Source organism: Hyperoodon ampullatus (assembly GCF_949752795.1).
Source record: "Hyperoodon ampullatus genome assembly, chromosome: 8".
In the NCBI taxonomy this organism is placed as follows: Eukaryota; Metazoa; Chordata; class Mammalia; order Artiodactyla; family Ziphiidae; genus Hyperoodon; species Hyperoodon ampullatus.
The window spans coordinates 101,959,726-101,981,436 of NC_136921.1; the positions used below are offsets into that span (position 1 = coordinate 101,959,726).

General features: G+C 39.6%; 1 protein-coding gene across 1 annotated transcript in view; it reads left to right on the top strand.

Annotated features, from left to right (window-relative positions):
* Window positions 1–19,079, top strand: part of MAP3K2 (mitogen-activated protein kinase kinase kinase 2) — a gene marked incomplete at its 3' end in the record, with an annotated part of 36,328 nt that extends 17,249 nt beyond the window's left edge. The window contains exons 13-15 of the mRNA XM_079710488.1: window positions 4,234–4,363; window positions 15,700–15,877; window positions 18,854–19,079. Of these exons, the coding sequence (XP_079566614.1) occupies window positions 4,234–4,363; window positions 15,700–15,877; window positions 18,854–19,079 (534 nt within the window). The remainder of the gene's footprint in view (window positions 1–4,233; window positions 4,364–15,699; window positions 15,878–18,853) is intronic.
* Window positions 19,080–21,711: the final 2,632 nt, after the last annotated feature.

The following is a 21,711-nucleotide window of genomic DNA, read 5'->3' on the forward strand; positions in this document are numbered from 1 at the left end:
AAAACTTTGATTATTAAATGCTAAGGACATTTTGAAAGAGTTTTAAATGAGAACTGGGTAATATAATTTTATTTTCTGTCTTCTTCATCTATCTTTGTATTTTTTAGCTCGTTTTTTAAAAATACTAAAGTGTACGAAAATAGGTTACAGACATCATAGCAGTCTATACTCAGATTTCCCTAAATGCCCTAAAAATAACCTGTAATAACTGGTTTATCCAAACCAGGACTTAGTCCAGGACCACACATTACATTTTGCTGCTATGTCTCTTATTCCTCTTTTAATCTAGAACAGTTTTAGTTGACAGATTTGACAAAGAGACCAAGCTATTGGTGCTTTGTGACCACCTCGAGGGGTGGGATAGAGAAGGTGGGAGGAAGACGCAAGAGGGAGGAGATATGGGGATATACATATAGGTATAGCTGATTCACTTTGTTATAAAGCAGAAACTAACACACCATTGTAAAGCAATTATACTCGCAATAAAGATGTTAAGAAAAAAAAAGAAAGAGACCAAACTAGTTGTTCTGTTGACAGTCTCATCTCATAGATTTCTCCCCTTGCATCCTTGTGATGGTGTTTAGTTTGTTCATTTATCCCTGTATGTCCTGTAAACTCCAAGTTAGATCTAAAATCTAAATTATATTCAAATTCAGCATTTATTTGCACGCATCCTAAATGATGCTGTGCATCCCATTAGGAGACATAGAATTTCTGGTTGTTCTACTGGTAGTGATGCTAAGGTTGACTGCTTGACTAGGGTGATTGACGTCCTGATTCTTCCATTGTAAAGTTTTGTTTTTTCCTGAAGACCAGAAAGTAATCTGGGCTTACAGCAGTGGCACATAGGAATATCCAGTTCCTTTTCAACCATCCACCTAATGTTTTTTACACAGATTGATAGTCATTGCCTGAGTCAGTAATTTCATTGGGAGGTGAAAAATGTGATTTGCAAAAAACTCTGTCATTCCTTCTTCATTATTTCTAGTATTTGTAGAGTACATTCTAATACTAATGATTTTCAAGATGGTGGTATATTTACTCACTTAAAAATACATTCATTCTTATAATAGGCAGTATACGATAGAAAAAGTCTTGATTTATGGGTCTTTAAGGAAATAGCTTATTAGAATTGCATGTAGAATGTACAGGTTGCAGTTTAATCTTATGGATCAATAAAACTGTGGATCAGTATCTCATAGTACAGTTGTCCCTCGGTATCCCCAGGGAATTGGTTCCAGGACCTCCCACGGCTATCAAAATCCAAAGATGCTCAAGTCCTTTATATAATGGTGTAGTATTTTTTGCATATAAGCTACGCATATCCTCCCATATACTTCGTCATCTCTTAATTACTTATAATAGCTAATACACTGTAAGTGCTATGTAAATAGTTGCCAGTGCAGCAAATTCAAGTTTTGCTTTTTGGAACTTTCTGGAATTTTTTTTCCCAAATATTTTCAATCAGCAGCTGGTTGAATCCCCAGATGTGAGGCCTGCAAATACAGGCCGATTGTAATGGTCTTAAACCATCCTCAGTCTTACAACAACAACAGTAAATTTTACTTTGATTTTTATGTTCGTGAATAATTGTTTATAGGGACACCACTGTTATTCATCATTGCTACTTTTTTATTTTCAAAGATTATTTTGGCAGTGTAAATTGTTTTTTAAAATTTAGTCTACAGCAGTAATCCAAAAGAAGGAGAAAGCTGTGAACCTTTATTTTAGTACTATCTGTGATGGAAAAAGTGGAAATATCAATTCCCCCAGTGGAAGTAAATTATGATGGCATTGTCCAAGGGAGTATATATTAAAAATTAAAATTGTGAAGCCCATGTAGCAAAGTTGGAGGAAGTACTTAGAGAGAGGAAAAGAATATAAAATGCTTTTTAATATTGGTAATGATTTTTTAAAAGTATCTGTATTTGGACAAGAACAGTAAAATGAAAATGTATTATGTTGGAATTGTGATTGACTTTTCTCTTATTCAGATTCCCATTACTGTTTGTGCAACAAATATTTAAATTAAAAATAAGGAAATAACTATGAATAAATGTGAATAGAGACCCAGATTGTTGAAGATAAAATTAATTAAAATGGCTCATTGGTTAGAACCAGTTTACATCGCAAATGGAGATATGGGTAATCTTTATATATTTAGCAATCTTAAGACTAAACTAGGACTATTCAGGAAGAGGCGTTAGATCATGTTTCTCATTAGGTTTTGTAAAGGCAGCTGTCTTTTCAAAGTCTAGGTTATCACTCCTTGAATTTGAAAAGCATGTTACTAAATTAATGATAGTTCACTGACAATCTAAATGAATTATGTGTATGGCAAGCCCATGGCATATATGGGATGGATGTAGATGTTCCTAGACTTTCCTGAATCTCCAAGTCTGTAAATGATGCTATATAATTTCTTTCATTAAATTTGGTATAATGGACCCCTTTATGCCCTGGATTCAAGCTTTGCCAAAATTGTCATTCCATTCTTCAGTTTTTCCCAACATAACATTCCATTCCTTAGTCTATCTAGAACTACTTTCACACCAGAACCATAACTTTCTTTTATTTCCAATACCTGGCCTAGCAGTTGACTTCTCTCTGTTACTCTTACACACACACACACACACACACACACACACACACACTGTTTTTATCTGATACAGTGCTTTCCAGCCCATTCCAGTTGTTCCCACTGAAGAAGGTAATATTTTCATGTTACACAGCAGTAAACAGACTGCACTGATGGAGCTGTTAGCACCATGGGCCACTGGCCCAGCTGCCTGAGGGCCCAGAGGATCTGTAAGTCTGACACTCATTTGCAGCCTACAAGTATCTGGGGGCTTATAGTTTGGAAAGCTCAGTTCTAGCTGTGTTATTTTGTGCATTACTGCAAGTAGAGACATAATAAGTTGACTGAAGAACAAGCTGCATTGAGTTATAGGTATGACTGGTTGTCTGGGTTCACTCACTGCCTAAGGCTTTCCACACGTGTTTGCAAGTTGGGGTCAGCAGAATTGCATCTTGCTGTCTCTTCAGGGATTGCTCATGAATAGTGGAAACAGCAAATGGCTAAACCTGTAAAATCCAAGGATCTATTTTTATATGACAAAGTACACAGTTTACCACATTCAAGGAAAGACAGGAACATTTGGATATGTTATCTCTAAAAGATTTTGTCCCTCAGGAAGCATTTTATTTCCATCTTTTAAAGTCGTGATTATGTATCAAATTTGCACATTGGAGTCAGCAGGGAAGCTTTTTCAAAATTCAGGTGCCTATGCCTCACCAGATTGATTCCCTCTTCTCAGAGATGGCACCTCATCCTGCCTAAAACATGTAAGAAAATTAGAAGTTCCTTTTTAATTTTCTCACGTTTTGAACTAAAATGGTGAGTATATAAAAGAAAAACTTCAAAATCTCACGTGTGTTCTGATCTTCTAATCATACCCATTCTTTCTCCTGAGAAGTAAATTTGCAGGTATCAATAAAACTGTTTTAAAAACAGAGTAAGAACAAAATAAACAAAATTAAAGTAGGATGTATATAGAAGAGCAAGTAGGAAAGTAAAAAATGTATTCAGGGCAAAAACAATGCAAGATAAAAGCACTGGAGAATTTTAAAGAATACAATTGCAAGGAACAGGAGATAGAACCGGCATAGTCATAGAAACAAGGGTATCAGTCAAAGAATAGTTTTAAAGGCTTCCTTCCACAATTCTAGTCAGGGAATATAGTAGAGCTTTATGTTAAATTAATGGCATATAATGTCCTTCCTCAGAATTCCTGTGCTGTCCAATTAAAGCCTCCCAGTCATGAACTAGGATGCTCCAAATTAAAATGTCTAGTTTTAAGATAAATAAGTCATGGGAATGTAATATACAGCATAAGGAATATAGTCAATAATACTGTAATAACTTTATACAGAGATAGATGGTTACCAGACTCATCGTGGTGATCATTTTGTAATGCATTTAAATGTCAAATCACTATGTTATACACCTGAAACTAACATGACATTGTATGTCAACTAAACTTCAATTAAAAATAAATAAAATATTGTAAAGCAGTTATACTGCAATAAAGATGTTAAAAATAAAATAAAGATCACTTTATTCAGTCGATAAGAATAATAAATACCCATGTACACATCTTTAAAAATAAAGATTTACTAGTAGTTTTCATTTCAAACCATACTAAAGTTTTCTTTCATCTTCTTTTATCCTAGGGTTCAATTAAGGACCAACTAAAAGCATATGGAGCTCTTACTGAGAATGTGACTAGGAAATACACCCGTCAGATTCTGGAGGGAGTCCATTATTTGCACAGTAACATGATTGTTCATAGAGATATAAAAGGTAAGTAATGAGGTATTTTTTAAGTACACAGTTATTTTCTTTTAACAAAACATGTGCTGTGGTTAAGAAATTCAACATTTAATACATGTACCTTTAAAATACCATGGGAAAACAGTTCCAGCTAGTTGTGTTGTTCGGGTCACCACAAGAGGGAAGCTCCCCTGTTGGGGCTCACAGGATCAGTAAAGTTCAAATGAACATGAAAATAAGACATGTTTTCACATATAGCGCACAGGCATTCGAACGTAGCGGTTAAGAATAGGGGCTCTGAATTTGACCTGATTCAGATTCAGGCTTTATCCATCACCACATGTGTGACCTTAGATGAGACAATCTCTCTATGCCTCAGTTCCTCATTTTTAAGGAGGATGATAATAGTGAACAGCTCACAGGATTCTTACAAGGATTAAATGAGTTAATACATATAACATGCTTAAAACCATTCTTGGTACCTAGAAAGCACTCAAAAGTTAGTTATGGTAATGATGTACTTTATGCTGAGATCATATTTAAAGCTGAGGGAGTGGACCTCATTACCTAAGGGAGAGAATGAGAAGAGAGACCAAGACTGAGCTTTGATAAACTGCAACTCAGTTAAGCTCACTTTTTAAAACTCAAAAACTCAACTCTTTTCATGGATCAGTTACATAAGGTAACTGCATGAAGTGAGACAGAATAGTGGTGGAAGTATGTAAGTTTGAGAGTCATAAAACTGTACTGCAAAGCACACTGAGAGGCTTCATTCTGTAAAAACCAGGTTGTGACCCGAATGTAAAGATCACTTTATTCAATCATTTGATGAGAATAATGAAAAAATACACAACACACATTTATAAATAATAAATTGAAAAATTTTTTTCATTGGTCTTTCTAGGTTCTCTTATGAGCTACCAGGAATTTACTTCCTTTCTGTGGTATATCACACCCTGAATATGGCCATATTCAGGCTAAAGAGAACATTCCTAACCATTGTCTGGTCACAGAGTAGGATCTGCTGCAGAATGTCTGAGCCAGATCACATGTAAAGAATGGACCTGACTAGTGAGTCTTAGAGGATGACAGCATGGCTCATGATCTGAAAGAAATAGGAGCCTGTCTTTCACCTCAGGGTCTACCCAGCTTAGGCAGACCTCAGCTATCAAGTTCAAAACCCTAAAGCTTAAGGAACCACATAAGGCGGTGACCATTTTGTAATGTACGGAAATACTGAATCACAATATTGTATATCCTGCAACTAACATAGTGTTGTAGGTCAAGTATACTTCAATTAAAAAAAAACACATAGGAAAATGATTTGATTGTGAATTATTCTATTAGGAATAATCTCTATTCAAGCCAGTTTCTCTTTACCCCTGATAATAAGATAAGGTAAAGGAACCAAGGGGAGCTACCCCACAAGTGGATCCTCCTCTAACCTTGCCAGTAAAATGAGGAGGTTGGAAACAAGCTGATTTAAAAACATTATAGGGGAAATATATCGATAAGAAAAATGTAAGGTATGAAATTGGATAAAGCAGTATGATCTCAAGTTTGTTCTTCTAGGTCATACTTTAATTTTACAATCTTTACATGATTATTTCCAAGTGGCAGAATGAGTGATATAGTTGTTTTTCTCCTGCATACTTTTTACTTTTTATGTATTTCCTAAATTTTGATAATGAGCAGTTTTTAAATGGCGAGGGCAAAGGAAAGCTAGCTGATTACTTTTAAGTTTAGACTCATGAGTTCATAATGAAACCTAGGGTAAAAATTAATTGATCATTGTTGCTAGGGAACCAACTCATTATTTCATAATAGGGTTTCTTTATTGGACCTTTTATGAACTGTACTGAGGACTAAATGGTGGATGAAAGGAAACTTACCTTTATAAAAATATTTTGGCTAACAAATGAAGCAGGAATGATAGAATAGTACCATTTTACAATGACTGACAGATTAGTAGACATAAGCACTAAACATTAATAGCTGTTAACATCACTTCACACAGACAGTCTATCGTTACATACTTCCTATTCATAGACTATATCATTATCTACAAAGTAGTTTTGCAAAGAAAAAATTTTTTTTGAACCTGAATCTGATCAAGCCTCTAGATTCAGCTACTAAATTGGAGAATTATAGAACATATATATAGAACAGATGAACATGTTAAATGACTCCTTGGGATGGACTCAGCAAAATCTAGACAATAAGAAAGCTATAGGCAGACAGCTTAGACTCTTCATAAACTACAAAGGAAAAAAAAAAAGGTTGGAGGGAACTTTAGGAAAGACTTAAAAGATGTATTAGTGATTCTCAATGTAAGGACCTTATTTGAATTCTGATTTTTTAAAGAAAAACAAAAAAACACTGAGTGTACATTTAATAATATTAAAGGAGTTACTGTCCATTCTCTTAGGTGTGATAAGAGTCTTTATCTTTTAAAGATATGGACTAAACTTTTTTTTTTTTTTTTTTTTTGATACGAGGGCCTCTCACTGTTGTGGCCTCTCCCGTTGCGGAGCACAGGCTCCGGACGCACAGGCTCAGCGGCCATGGCTCATGGGCCCAGCCGCTCCGCGGCATGTGGGATCTTCCTAGACCAGGGTACGAACCTGTGTCCCCTGCATCGGCAGGCAGACTCTCAACCACTGCGCCACTAGGGAAGCCCTGGACTGAACTATTGATTGATCGCGTTGTCTTTCATTTGATTCAGATAGTGTGAGGGGTTCATATGCGGTTCGGTCTGCTTTTCTGTATATTTGAAAACTCTCCTTCATAGCTTACTTTTAACATATCCAAAGTAAGTTTTTAAAAACTTAGATAACTGTATTGGGAACCTGGCTATACATTTTCTCCTCAGCCCTTTGTATGGATGGCCGTTGGTTCAGCATTGGTGATTACTCCCTGGAGATAGCTCTCTCTGTCTGTGACCTGCCTGGGACTGTTCCTTCCCAGCTGGTAACCAGTAAAAACTGGCTTGTTTCTTGTCCTTCCCCAGGTTAAATATTTTAGACACGGTGGCTTTTTTTGACAGAGTCCTTCTTTAAGAATTGGACAGCGGGAGTTGTTAAAAAGGCAGTGCTGTCTTAGAGAATCACTGGTACCATGGCATACTTAGGCTTATGGCATGCAGAGAATGGATCCTTAACCCTCCCCGGAGAGAGGCTTTGAAAAGCCTTAATTGACTAGACTGGGAAATTAGCTGGGAGAACAGAAAGACAGGTACAGAAGTTCATGGTGGGGATGGACAGTCTGTATTCTTTCCAGTCTATAATACAGATTTTCTCCACTATTCACTCTCCTTCTTAGAGGCCATTAAAAAAAAAAAAACAAACAAATAGGGAATCTTTTTTTTAATATAAAATATGATTAAGGTTAGGAAGACTTAAAAATGATTGAGGTAAATTTAGAAACTAAAATTAGATAAGCTAGTAAAGTGAATTGCTCATTTAAAAACAGGTAGTTTATAGAAAAAGCTAAAAATAAGATTAGAAATAATTTACGTAAGAAGAAACTAGAGAGGGACTTCCGGGTAAGATGGCGGAAGAGTAAGACGCGGAGATCACCTTCCTCCCCATGGATACACCAGAAATACAGCTACACGTGGAACAACTCCTACAGAACACATACTGAACGCTGGCAGAAGACCCCAGACCTCCCAAAAGGCAAGAAACTCCCCACATACCTGGGTAGGGCAAAGCGGAGAGATTCCCTCACAGAGGAGCGGTGCCGAGTGGCACTCACAAGCCCGAGAGGCTTGTCTGCTCGCCCGCCGGGGCGGGCGGCGCTGGAAGCTGAGGCTCGGGCTTCGGTCAGAGCGCAGGGAGAGGACTGGGGCTGGCGGCGAGAACTCAGCCTGAAGGGGGCTAATGCGCCACAGCTAGCTGGGAGGGAGTCCGGGAAAACCCTGGAGCTGCCGAAGAGGCAAGAGACTTTTTCTTCCCTCTTGGTTTCCTGGTGCGCGAGGAGAGGGGATTAAGAGCGCTGCTTAAAGGGGCTCCACAGACGGGCGCGAGTCGCGGCTGAAAGCACGGAGCCCAGAGACGGGCGTGGGACGCTGGGGCTGCTGCTGCCGCCGCCAAGAAGCCTGTGTGCGAGCGCAAGTCACTGTCCACACCGCCCTTCCGGGAGCCTGTTCAGCCCTCCACTGCCGGGGTCCCGGGATCCAGGGGCGGCTTCCCTGGGAGAACGCACGGCGCGCCTCGGGCTAGTGCAACGTCACGCCGACATCTGCCACTGCAGGCTCACCCCGCACTCCGTGCCCCTCCCTCCCGCCCGGCCTGAGTGAGCCAGAGTCCCCGAAGAGGCTGCTCCTTTAACCCTGTCCTGTCTGAGCAAAGAACAGACGCCCTCCGGCGACCTACACGCAGAGGCGGGGCCAAATCCAAAGCTGAGACCCAGGAGCTGTGAGAACAAAGAAGAGAAAGGGAAACCTCTCCCAGCAGCCTCAGAAGCAGCGGATTAAAGCTCCACAATCAAATTGATGTACTCTGCATCTGTGGAATACATGAATAGACAACAAATCATCCCAAATTGAGGAGCCAGGAGTCAGTGCTGTGCCTCTGAGGTGGGAGAGCCAACTTCAGGACACTGGTCCACAAGAGACCTCCCAGCTCCACATAATATCGAACGGCGAAAATCTTCCAGAGACCTCCATCTCAACACCAGCACCCAGCTTCACTCAACGACCAGCAAGCTACAGTGCTGGACACCCTATGCCAAACAACTAGCAAGACAGGAACACAACGCCACCCATTAGCAGAAAGGTGGCCTAAAATCATAAAAAGTCCGCAGACACCCCAAAACACACCACCAGACGTGGACCTGCCCACCAGAAAGACAAGATCCAGCCTCATCCACCAGAACACAGGCACTAGTCCCCACCACCAGGAAGCCTACACAACCACTAAACCAACCTTAGCCACTGAGGACAGACACCAAAAACAACGGGAACTACGAACCTGCAGGCTGCAAAAAGGAGACCCCAAACACAGTAACATAAGCAAAATGAGAAGACAGAAAAACACACAGCAGGAGAAGGAGCAAGATAAAAACCCACCAGACCTAACAAATGAAGAGGTAATAGGCAGTCTACCTGAAAAAGAATTCAGAATAATGATGGTAAAGATGATGCAAGATTCTATTTCCCAGATCCAAAATCTTGGAAATAGAATAGACAAAATGCAAGAAACAGTTAACAAGGACCTAGAAGAACTAAAGATGAATCAAGCATCGATTAAAAACACAATAAATGAAATAAAAAGTACTCTAGATGGGATCAATAGCAGAATAACTGAGGCAGAAGAACGGATAAGTGAGGTGGAAGATAAAATAGTGGAAATAACTAATGCAGAGCAAAATAAAGAAAAAAGAATGAAAAGAATTGAGGACAGTCTCAGAGACCTCTGGGACAACATTAAACGCATCAACATTCGAATCATAGGGGTTCCAGAAGAAGAAGAGAAAAAGAAAGGGACGGAGAAAATATTTGAAGAGATTATAGTTGAAAACTTCCCTAATATGGGAAAGGAAATAGTTAATCAAGTCCAGGAGGCACAGAGAGTCCCATACAGAATAAATCCAAGGAGAAATACGCCAAGACACATATTAATCAAACTGTCAAAAATTAAACACAAAGAAATCATATTAAAAGCAGCAAGGCAAAAACAACAAATAACACACAAGGGAATCCCCATCAGGATAACAGCTGATCTCTCAGCAGAAACTCTACAAGCCAGAAGGGAGTGGCAGGACATAATTAAAGTGATGAAGGAGAAAAACCTGCAACCAAGATAACTCTACCCAGCAAGGATCTCATTCAGATTTGATGGAGAAATTAAAACGTTTACAGACAAGCAAAAGCTGAGAGAGTTCAGCACCACCAAACCAGCTTTACAACAAATGCTAAAGGAACTTCTCTAGGCAAGAAACACAACAGAAGGAATATACCTACAATAACGAACCCAAAACAATTAAAAAAATGGGACTAGGAACATACATATCGATAATTACCTTAAATGTAAATGGACTAAATGCTCCCACCAAAAGACACAGATTGGCTGAATGGATACAAAAACAAGACCCATATATATGCTGTCTACAAGAGACCCACTTCAGACCTAGAGACACATACAGACTGAAAGTAAGGGGATGGAAAAAGATATTCCATGCAAATGGAAACCAAAAGAAAGCTGGAGTAGCAATTCTCATATCAGACAAAATAGACTTTAAAATAAAGACTACTAGAAGAGACAAAGAAGGACACTACATAATGATCAAGGGATCGATCCAAGAAGAAGATATAACAATTGTAAATATTTATGCACCAAACGTAGGAGCACCTCAATACATAAGGCAAATACTAACAGCCATAAAAGGAGAAATCGACAGTAACACAATCATAGTAGGGGACTTTAACACCCCACTTTCACCAATGGACAGATCATCCAAAATGAAAATAAATAAGGAAACACAAGCTTTAAATGATACATTAAACAAGATGGACTTAATTGATATTTATAGGACATTCCATCCAAAAACAACAGAATACACATTTTTCTCAAGTGCTCATGGAACATTCTCCAGGATAGATCATATCTTGGGTCACAAATCAAGCCTTGGTAAATTTAAGAAAATTGAAATTGCATCAAGTATCTTTTCTGACCACAATGCTATGAGACTAGATATCAATTACAGGAAAAGAGCTGTAAAAAATACAAACACATGGAGGCTAAACAATACACTACTTAATAACGAAGTGATCACTGAAGAAATCAAAGAGGAAATTAAAAAATACCTAGAAACAAATGACAATGGAGACACGACGACCCAAAACCTATGGGACGCAGCAAAAGCAGTTCTAAGAGGGAAGTTTATAGCAATACAATCCCACCTTAAGAAACAGGAAACATCTCGAATAAACAACCTAACCTTGCACCTAAAGCAATTAGAGAAAGAAGAACAAAAACATCCCAAAGTTAGCAGAAGGAAAGAAATCATAAAAATCAGATCAGAAATAAATGAAAAAGAAATGAAGGAAACGATAGCAAAGATCCATAAAACTAAAAGCTGGTTCTTTGAGAAGATAAACAAAATTGATAAACCATTAGCCAGACTCATCAAGAAAAAAAGGGAGAAGACTCAAATCAATAGAATTAGAAATGAAAAAGGAGAAGTAACAACTGACACTGCAGAAATACAAAAGATCATGAGAGATTATTACAAGCAACTCTATGCCAATAAAATGGACAACCTGGAAGAAATGGACAAATTCTTAGAAATGCACAACCTGCCAAGACTGAATCAGGAAGAAATAGAAAATATGAACAGACCAATCACAAGCACTGAAATTGAAACTGTGATAAAAAATCTTCCAACAAACAAAAGCCCAGGACCAGATGGCTTCACAGGCGAATTCTATCAAGCATTTAGAGAAGAGCTAACACCTATCCTTCTCAAACTCTTCCAAAATATAGCAGAGGGAGGAACACTCCCAAACTCATTCTACGAGGCCACCATCACCCTGATACCAAAACCAGACAAGGATGTCACAAAGAAAGAAAACTACAGGCCAATATCACTGATGAACATAGATGCAAAAATCCTCACCAAAATACTAGGAAACAGAATCCAACAGCACATTAAAAGGATCATACACCATGATCAAGTGGGGTTTATTCCAGGAATGCAGGGATTCTTCAATATACGCAAATCAATCAACGTGATACCCCATATTAACAAATTGAAGGAGAAAAACCATATGATCATCTCAATAGATGCAGAGAAAGCTTTCGACAAAATTCAACACCCATTTATGATAAAAACCCTGCAGAAAGTAGGCATAGAGGGAACTTTCCTCAACATAATAAAGGCCATATATGACAAACCCACAGCCAGCATCATGCTCAATGGTGAAAAACTGAAACCATTTCCACTGAGATCAGGAACAAGACAAGGTTGCCCACTCTCACCACTCTTATTCAACATAGTTTTGGAAGTTTTAGCCACAGCAATCAGAGAAGAAAAGGAAATAAAAGGAATCCAAATCGGAAAAGAAGAAGTAAAGCTGTCACTGTTTGCAGATGACATGATACTATACATAGAGAATCCTAAAGATGCTACCAGAAAACTACTAGAGCTAATCAATGAATTTGGTAAAGTTGCAGGATACAAAATTAATCCACAGAAATCTCTGGCATTCCTATATACTAATGATGAAAAATCTGAAAGTGAAATCAAGGAAACACTCCCATTTACCATTGCAACAAAAAGAATAAAATATCTAGGAATAAACCTACCTAAGGAGACAAAAGACCTGTATGCAGAAAATTATAAGACACTGATGAAAGAAATTAAAGATGATACAAATAGATGGAGAGATGTACCATGTTCTTGGATTGGAAGAATCAACATTGTGAAAATGACTCTACTACCCAAAGCAATCTACAGATTCAATGCAATCCCTATCAAACTACCACTGGCATTTTTCACAGAACTAGAGCAAAAAATTTCACAATTTGTATGGAAACACAAAAGACCCCGAATAGCCAAAGCAATCTTGAGAACGAAAAATGGAGCTGGAGGAATCAGGCTCCCTGACTTCAGACTATACTACAAAGCTACAGTAATCAAGACAGTATGGTACTGGCACAAAAACAGAAAGATAGATCAATGGAACAGGATAGAAAGCCCAGAGATAAACCCACGGACATATGGTCACCTTATCGTTGATAAAGGAGGCAGGAATGTACAGTGGAGAAAGGACAGTCTCTTCAATAAGTGGTGCTGGGAAAACTGGATAGGGACATGTAAAAGTATGAGATTAGATCACTCCCTAACACCATACACAAAAATAAGCTCCAAATGGATTAAAGACCTAAATGTAAGGCCAGACACTATCAAACTCTTAGAGGAAAACATAGGCAGAACACTCTATGACATAAATCACAGCAAGATCCTTTTTGACCCACCTCCTAGAGAAATGGAAATAAAGACAAAAATAAACACATGGGACCTAATGAAACTTAAAAGCTTTTGCACAGCAAAGGAAACCATAAACAAGACCAAAAGGCAGCCCTCAGAATGGGAGAAAATATTTGCAAATGAAGCAACTGACAAAGGATTAATCTCCAAAATTTACAAGCAGCTCATGCAGCTCAATAACAAAAAAACAAACAACCCAATCCAAAAATGGGCAGAAGACCTAAATAGACATTTCTCCAAAGAAGATATACAGACTGCCAACAAACACATGAAAGGATGCTCAACATCTTTACTCATTAGAGAAATGCAAATCAAAACTACAATGAGATATCATCTTACACCAGTCAGAATGGCCATCATCAAAAAATCTAGAAACAATAAATGCTGGAGAGGGTGTGGAAAAAAGGGAACCCTCTTGCACTGCTGGTGGGAATGTGAATTGGTACAGCCACTATGGAGAACGGTATGGAGGTTCCTTAAAAAACTACAAATAGAACTACCATATTTCCCAGCAATCCCACTACTGGGCATATACCCTGAGAAAACCATAATTCAAAAAGAGGCATGTACCAAAATGTTCATAGCAGCCCTATTTACAATAGCCCGGAGATGGAAACAACCTAAGTGTCCATCATCGGATGAATGGGTAAAGAAGATGTGGCACATATATACAATGGAATATTACTCAGCCATAAAAAGAAATGAAATTGAGCTATTTGTAATGAGGTGGATGGACCTAGAGTCTGTCATACAGAGTGAAGTAAGTCAGAAAGAGAAAGACAAATACTGTATGCTGACACATATATATGGAATTTAAGAAAAAGAAATGTCATGAAGAACATAGGGGTAAGACAGAAATAAAGACACAGACCTACTTGAGAATGGACTTGAGGATATGGGGAGGGGGAAGGGTAAGCTGTGACAAAGCGAAAGAGAGGCATGGACATATATACACTACCAAACGTAAGGTAGATAAATAGTGGGAAGCAGCCACAGAGCACAGGGAGATCAGCTGGGTGCTTTGTGACTGCCTGGAGGGGTGGGATGGGGAGGGTGGGAGGGAGGGAGATGCATGAGGGAAGGGATGTGGGAACAGATGTATATGTATGACTGATTCACTTTGTTATAAAGCAGAAACTAATTAAAAAAAAATTTATACTCCAAAAAAAAAAGAAGAAACTAGACTTACAATCCCAGAAAAAAGATTGAGTTTAAAGAATGATAAAGGGGGGAAAATAGAGAATAAAAATAAATGAACCTAGCTCCTAGATCTTGGTTTCTGATACCATTCTTCAGTAAAAGGAGAAATGGCTGATTCTAGAAGTGGTACAGGGGATACACAAGGTGAGCCTGTAGCATCTTCTAGTACCAGAACGTAAGACGATACTAAGAAACAAACAAACAATCCAGAAATCAAATCAAGCAAGAACGCAATGATTAAGGTATGGCAGAGGGACACAGGAGCCAATAGAGAGAGCTCCCAGTGGCCAAAGCTGGAACAACTTGAGCAAAAAGTCATTGGATTATAACCCAAAGTATAAAATTTATATCCATGTGTTCAGACTGATAGAAATGGATGGTTGAATAAATAAATGGGAGAGAAGAGACAAATCTCCCATGCAGAATAATCCCCAATATATGTAACTACTAAGCCTGGAGCATAACTTCTCACTCCTTTACACATAGTGAACTTCTTCCAAAGAGCTAAGTATGGAAAAGGGGAAAGAGTAACTTTACAGGGGAGGACTCTGCCAACACCACCTCAGCCAGGCTATCAAGGTCAGTTTATAATAAATAAAATTAAAAGTTTATTATAGAAGTAAATGAAATTTTAAAACAGAAACCTCAAAGCATGCTTAGATTAGATTTAAAATATACTGTACAGAAATTGAGAATGAAGAATGAAAAAATTTTGATTATGAAGGTCCCTTAAGAGGTTCCTGAGGAGTTGCTAGGTCCTCAGGGAAATAATCTATAGACATGGGCTTCTTACTTTATGACAGAGAAACTGGGGCCAAGAGCCTGCTACTGCTTTCTTCATCCTTCTCTGAACTTCACATTCTTAGTTCTTTCCCTCTTTGTCTTCTTTTTCATCCTCGCCTCCCACTTGCACCAGTCCTTTTCAGTGGGAGAACCTTCTTAGGTCTTGAATCACACAGGTGACTCTCAGTATTCAGTGTTCATGTAACAAGTTTTTAATGCACACTGACTGTATGACTGGCATTGTGCCAGGTACTGCTCGGCAGGTGAAGAGCAGCCTGATGTTGGAGACAAATTGAAGAGTCTGCTAAGTAGTTTTCTGCCCTTGTTCTTTTATGGTGTATTCCAGATTGCCAATAAAAATAACGAAATGAGGATATTTCTTATTTTAGGCGCAAATATTCTGCGAGATTCAACAGGCAACGTCAAACTGGGAGATTTTGGGGCCAGCAAACGGCTTCAAACCATCTGTCTTTCGGGGACAGGAATGAAGTCTGTCACAGGCACGCCATACTGGATGAGCCCTGAAGTGATTAGTGGAGAAGGCTATGGCAGAAAAGCAGATATCTGGTAGGTTTTGATGGGGGATTTGACCAAAAGCACATGCCTTCTTAACATATTTCCACCCAGGATGGAATTTACTGAGGTAAATTTATTTTTTGTACTTTTGAAATGGGATGTCAGGATTACAAGGATTACTATCACTTTAACTGTGTGTGTTTGAGGCTTATTAATAAGTGACTAAATAAATAGAGTTTTGAACCTGTCTTCCATTCTTTAGGAAGGATCTCTTTTTTCTTTTTAGCAGAGGACAGCTTATTTTTATTTTTATTTATTTTAATTAATTAATGTATTTATTTTTGGCTGCGTTGGATCTTCGTTGCTGTGCGTGGGCTTTCTCTAGCTGTAGCGAGCGGGGGCTACTCTTCATTGCGGTGCACGGGCTTCTCACTGCGGTGGCTTCTCTTGTTGTGGCTTCTCTTGTTGCAGAACACGGGCTCTAGGCACGTGGGCTTCAGTAGTTGTGGCACACGGGCTCAGTAGTTGTGGCGCACGGGCTTAGTTGCTCCACGGCGTGTGGGATCTTCCCGGACCAGGGATCGAACCCACATCCCCTGCATTGGCAGGCGGATTCTTTTTTTTTTTTTAATTGCGGTACGCGGGCTTCTCACTGCTGTGGCCTCTCCCGTTGCGGAGCACAGGCTCCGGATGCGCAGGCTTAGCGGCCATGGCTCACGGGCCCAGCTGCTCTGCGGCATGTGGGATCTTCCCGGACTGGGGCACGAACCTGTGTCCCCCGCATCGGCAGGCGGACTCTCAACCACTGCACCACCAGGGATGCCCCGGCAGGTGGATTCTTAACTACTGCGCCACCAGGGAAGTCCCAGGAAGGATTTCATCTTGAGCAAATTTCAGCATTAGAAAGCTATCTTCATTTTATTTCCCTGAAGAACTTTAAAAGTAATTAATCTTTATTATTAGTCTTATAATTCAGTTAACCTTTAATTGCTTAATAATTTTAAGTTAGAACATAAAATGGCCATTTCCTACTTCCCACTGAGAAGTATTTTTAAAAATTTATTTAATTTTGGCTGCGTTGGGTCTTTGCTGCTGCGCACAGGCTCTCTCTAGTTGTGGTGAGTGGGGGCCACTCTTCGCTGCGGTGCGCAGGCTTCTCATCATGGTGGCCTCTCCCGCTGCGGAGCATGGGCTCTAGGTGCACAGGCCACAGCAGTTGTGGCATTCCGGCTCAGTAGTTGTGGCTCATGGGCTCCAGAGCACAGGCTCAGCAGCTGTGGCGCACGGGCCCAGTTGCTCCGAGGCATGTGGGATCTTCCCAGACCAGGGCTTGAACCCATGTACCCTGCATGTCAGGCAGATTCTTAACCACTGCACCACCAGGGAAGCTCTGCTTACTTTATTTAACAATGAAATAGTAATGACAGTAATTTAGTTGTAACAGCCATCAACAGAGCGATATAAAAACAAAGCCCAAATTGATTATCTCCTTTAAACAGGAAAAACCACCGTTAGTCTAGTGGTTCTCAAACCTATCCACACATTTGAGGAATGGAGGGAAGGAGGAGGATTGGTGCTTAAAAACTAGCTATACCCAAAGCCCATATCAGAACAGTTATATGAGAATCTCTCAAGAGTGGGGCCCAGGCAAAGATTTTTGAAGTATTGTCAGGATTGAGAACTACAAGCCTAAAGTAATAAGCAATAAAAACCATGCCTTCAAAGCAACTCAAAAGAAGAAGTTAGAAAAAAGAAATATGATAAATTTCTTTCCCCTTATCCTGGGAAAAGGAGGGAAGCACCAATTCGTTTCCTCATTATTTTTTATTCATTTTTGATTGCCCAGAGTTGAGTTTAACAAACATCAAATATTGGAAGTTATGCAAACATTTTACCCAAATTGAAATTCTCACTACTTTACATTTAGAAAGCTCTTTCAAAACAGGACCAGCTTTCAGAAAGAAAAGCACATTTTAAGTTTGCATTAGCTGTTTAAACTGTTTGTTAAACTAAGAAGAGTCAATAAAATGCACTAGAAAGTATTTCACTAAAAACAGTTATTATAAAACAATATTCATTTCATGTACCACAAATTAACTTTTTGGTGCAAGAGGAATATTTGAGTGTTTCCCATCTGTTTCTACAACTGTCAGAATTCACTGAAGTCTAGAATCCAAACATAAATTTTTCTTCAAGACTGCGTACATAAAATGCTTCCCCTCTAACTGCCCTGTGCCCTTAACAAATCCCTGTTGGGAGGTCCAGTAGTGTCTGCAGGCATATTTATCTTTAAAACAGACTTTCCTCATTTTTCAGGTTTGGGAATGATACCACATCAAGTATGGATATATTTTTCCTTAAGAATACATAAATTCACTTAAAGTCTCCTCAAATTCAGAAAACCCCGTTTCTTCAGCCCTTTCTGTCAGGTCTCCGTGTCAGTCGATCTTAATCGCCTCATTCCTGCCCCGAAGCCTTCTTCTCTCAGGTTGTCTTCATTCGCGCCCTCAGTGTCCGCCAGACAATAGGAGCGGAGGGATTCTCCTCCAGTACCGGGAGGGGGCGCGGGGCCCGGGCAGGTGTCCCTGCTGTCGGGTGCTGGCCGCGCTGCAGGCCGGGCCCGCCGAAGCCACGCGCACCCCTGCGTCTTTTTGGCGCTTTGCGGCGGCCCGGGGACCCCGCGGGGCTGCCCGGGTTGCCGCGGCGGCGGCGGCAGCGCCTGGGCAACTCGGAAGTGAGGAGAGGGAGCCGCTGCCGAGGCGTGTGGAACCGCCCGCCCGGCCCCCGGCCCCGGCCCCGACCCCGACCCCGACCCCGACCCCGACCCCGACCCCGACCCCGACCCCAGAGGCTCCGTGCGGGAGGCCGAGCGCCGACCTCAATTTTTACAGCCTTTTAATGAAACTTTACATTTGAAACCAAGTCGTATTTAAATGTATATGGACTTCACGCCTGTTTCTCATTTTGTAGTTAGCTGACTTCATGATGATGTTGTTTGTGTAAGGTCTTTCTTTTATTTCTTCTTAGGAGCGTGGGCTGTACTGTGGTGGAAATGCTAACGGAAAAGCCTCCTTGGGCAGAATTTGAAGCAATGGCTGCCATCTTTAAAATCGCCACTCAGCCAACGAACCCTAAGCTGCCACCCCATGTCTCAGACCATACTCGAGATTTCCTCAAACGGATCTTTGTAGAGGCCAAACTGAGACCTTCCGCTGATGAACTTTTAAGGCACATGTTTGTGCACTATCACTAGCAGCCAGTAACCTCTCCTGTGCCTCTACCCAGCTCACATCTATTCATTCACCTTCTCTCTGACTGCACTTTTCTTTTTTATAAAAAAGAGAGATGGGGGAGAAAAAAAAGACAAGAGGGAAAGTGTTTCTCTTGATTCTTGGTTAAATTTGATTAGTAATAATAGTATCCTAAAGTTTTTATATTTAATCTTTTTTTCCCTTACAAGAACTTGAAACTTTTTTGTTTTTAAATTTTTATAATGTACTGATGTGGTTCAGAGACATAAAGCACTTTAGTACATAGTCACTCTTTTTAGTACAAAAAGATCATTTGGAATACCTAAAGACTGTAGAGTCCTTCCCTGTGTCACTGACAGATTGGCAGTGATGGGGAGACATGGAAAACAAGGAGAAGAAAATGATGTATAATTTGTAGTTTTTAGTGATAGTATTTAAAATAGATTCTTGTTTGTGGGGTTGAGCCCTAAACTTGAGTTTAGGATAGGTACTCAGCTTAAAGAATATAGGTTCCTTCTTGTATCTGTATTCTTTAGATCCTAACCTCTGTCTACCAAGCTTTTTGCTCAGTAGGACTCTTGATAGAAAATATGAATCTCTAGGAGGTATGTTTGTTTGTTAATCCTAACCAGTATAATAAGCAAATACACTATAATAGATCCATGTTACTGGAATCTGTAAACCTTGAGGGATAGCTTTCTGCTTAAAAAAAGAAAAGATACTGTTTTATTTTAAAACAGATATGGGAAGTCAATAAGCAAATCCAAGTTAAAAGACAAAAGGAGATTGCTCTAATTAAATGTGTACGCAGTAGAAGAGACCACATTTGCCGGTCAACAGAAATAATGAAAAGAAGAACTAAGTGTTGTTTAGTGTATTTTTAAACTGTGTTCTTTACCCGAGGGGGAATGTCCCAAAAATCAAGGGGAAGGAGAAATAATCAAAATCATGTATACTATATCTTCCTGTTTCTAGCTCCTGATTCCCCATAGATAACATTGTTTAGGAACTAGGAGTTTAACCTGCAGTGTCCATGTGTTAAAAGCTAGTGTCATGATATGAAACCCTTGTTCTTGTTCTTTGGATCACAGACTACTAAAGCACCTCAAAAAACAGTTAGCATGTAAAAACAGTGGTTTTCACAGCTGGGGTGAGGATAGTTTTGCTTGGCATTTGGCAATGACTGGAAACAGTTTTGGTTGTCACAACCAGGAGGGTGCTAGAGGCATCTAGTGGTTAGAGGCCAGGGATGCTGCTGAACAAACTAAAGTATACAAGAACAGCACGTCCAGCCCCCCAACAAGGGATTATCCTGCCCCAAATGTTAAAAGTGCCGAAGTTGAGAAACCCTGATGTACATACCAGCCCCAGTTATAAACGAAAATGGCCATTTACAAAGCAGGTTCCTTGCAAAAAGTAAGCTTCAGAGAGTGATGTAATGCATAATGAAGGTTTTACAAGAGAAGATACCACTACTTCAAGTCGAGGGTGAAAGGTCTCAACAAACAGCCAGCAACAATCCTTTCCCTTCAGCCGCATATTGCACCCAAATCAGTAACTTCCATTTTAGACACAAAATGAACTTAAACATGGAGCCTGTTGAACTCAGTCATCTGTGTGTCTTCTTTCCTCAAAAGTCAATTCATAATTGTGGGAAAAGAAAGGCATATTAAAACAAAGTATTAGCTACTTTATAGGAAGGTTAAAAACTGCCAGGTATTTCTAGTATAAGAGCAACGACATGAAGCGCAATGAGACAGCTGGGAAACTCCCACTATCTCTAATGGACTTGTGCTACTGAAAAACATGAATGATATCGGTAATTTGGCCACTTGCAATTTTTTTCAACGTATTAAAGCAAATGCTAAGTACGTTATTTTTAAAGGTCTAGAAAATAGTATTCTTCTTGGAGGCCCTAACTGTGATGCCTTTCATGGGATTCATAAGGGACTCAGGTATTTTGTTTTCTGCTAAAAGGTATGCTCCTTTAGGAACTCTTTTAAAATACTTTGTTTCAGAAGTTAAGTAGATCTTGCTTTACTGTATCAGGGTCCTATCTGGCATTCCCTGTAGGAATATTTGAAATTCCATTAGCTAGTCTGAGAAGAAGTCAAAGCACAAATATAGTTGTTAAAGCTTCTCTCATACCCTTATAATGAAAGGAAGCAGCTTGCAAGGAAGAACTTGAATTACTGGCCTCCTCCCCCTGGGAAATCAACTGCCAAATCTTGTGCTATAAACGTAGTCCCCAAGGATGTGGATCTATTATAATTTCTTTATCTTTTATGAGTGAAGGCATCTCTTCTACTTGAGCAAGATCATGGTATCTGGACCAGTGGGCTTTTCCTTTGTTTCTTTGTATTGTGTGGTTGTGATTTCCTTTTGGCTCATTTTTGGTCTGTCAGGGTAATCAGCAGTGCAAAATATGAGACAGATGCTCTTTAAAGAGAAATCTTGGGAGACTGTGAAACCCAAAGCAAAATTGTTTGCTTTTTTTTCAGTCTCTTTTTCTTTTTGAAATGCTATAGAAAATAAAATCACCTGAAAAGAAACTACTACTTTAACACTGCTGCACAAGACCTTTGTTTTATAAGAAAAATATTACTAGCTATGGAAAAGTATTGTTCTTTATGT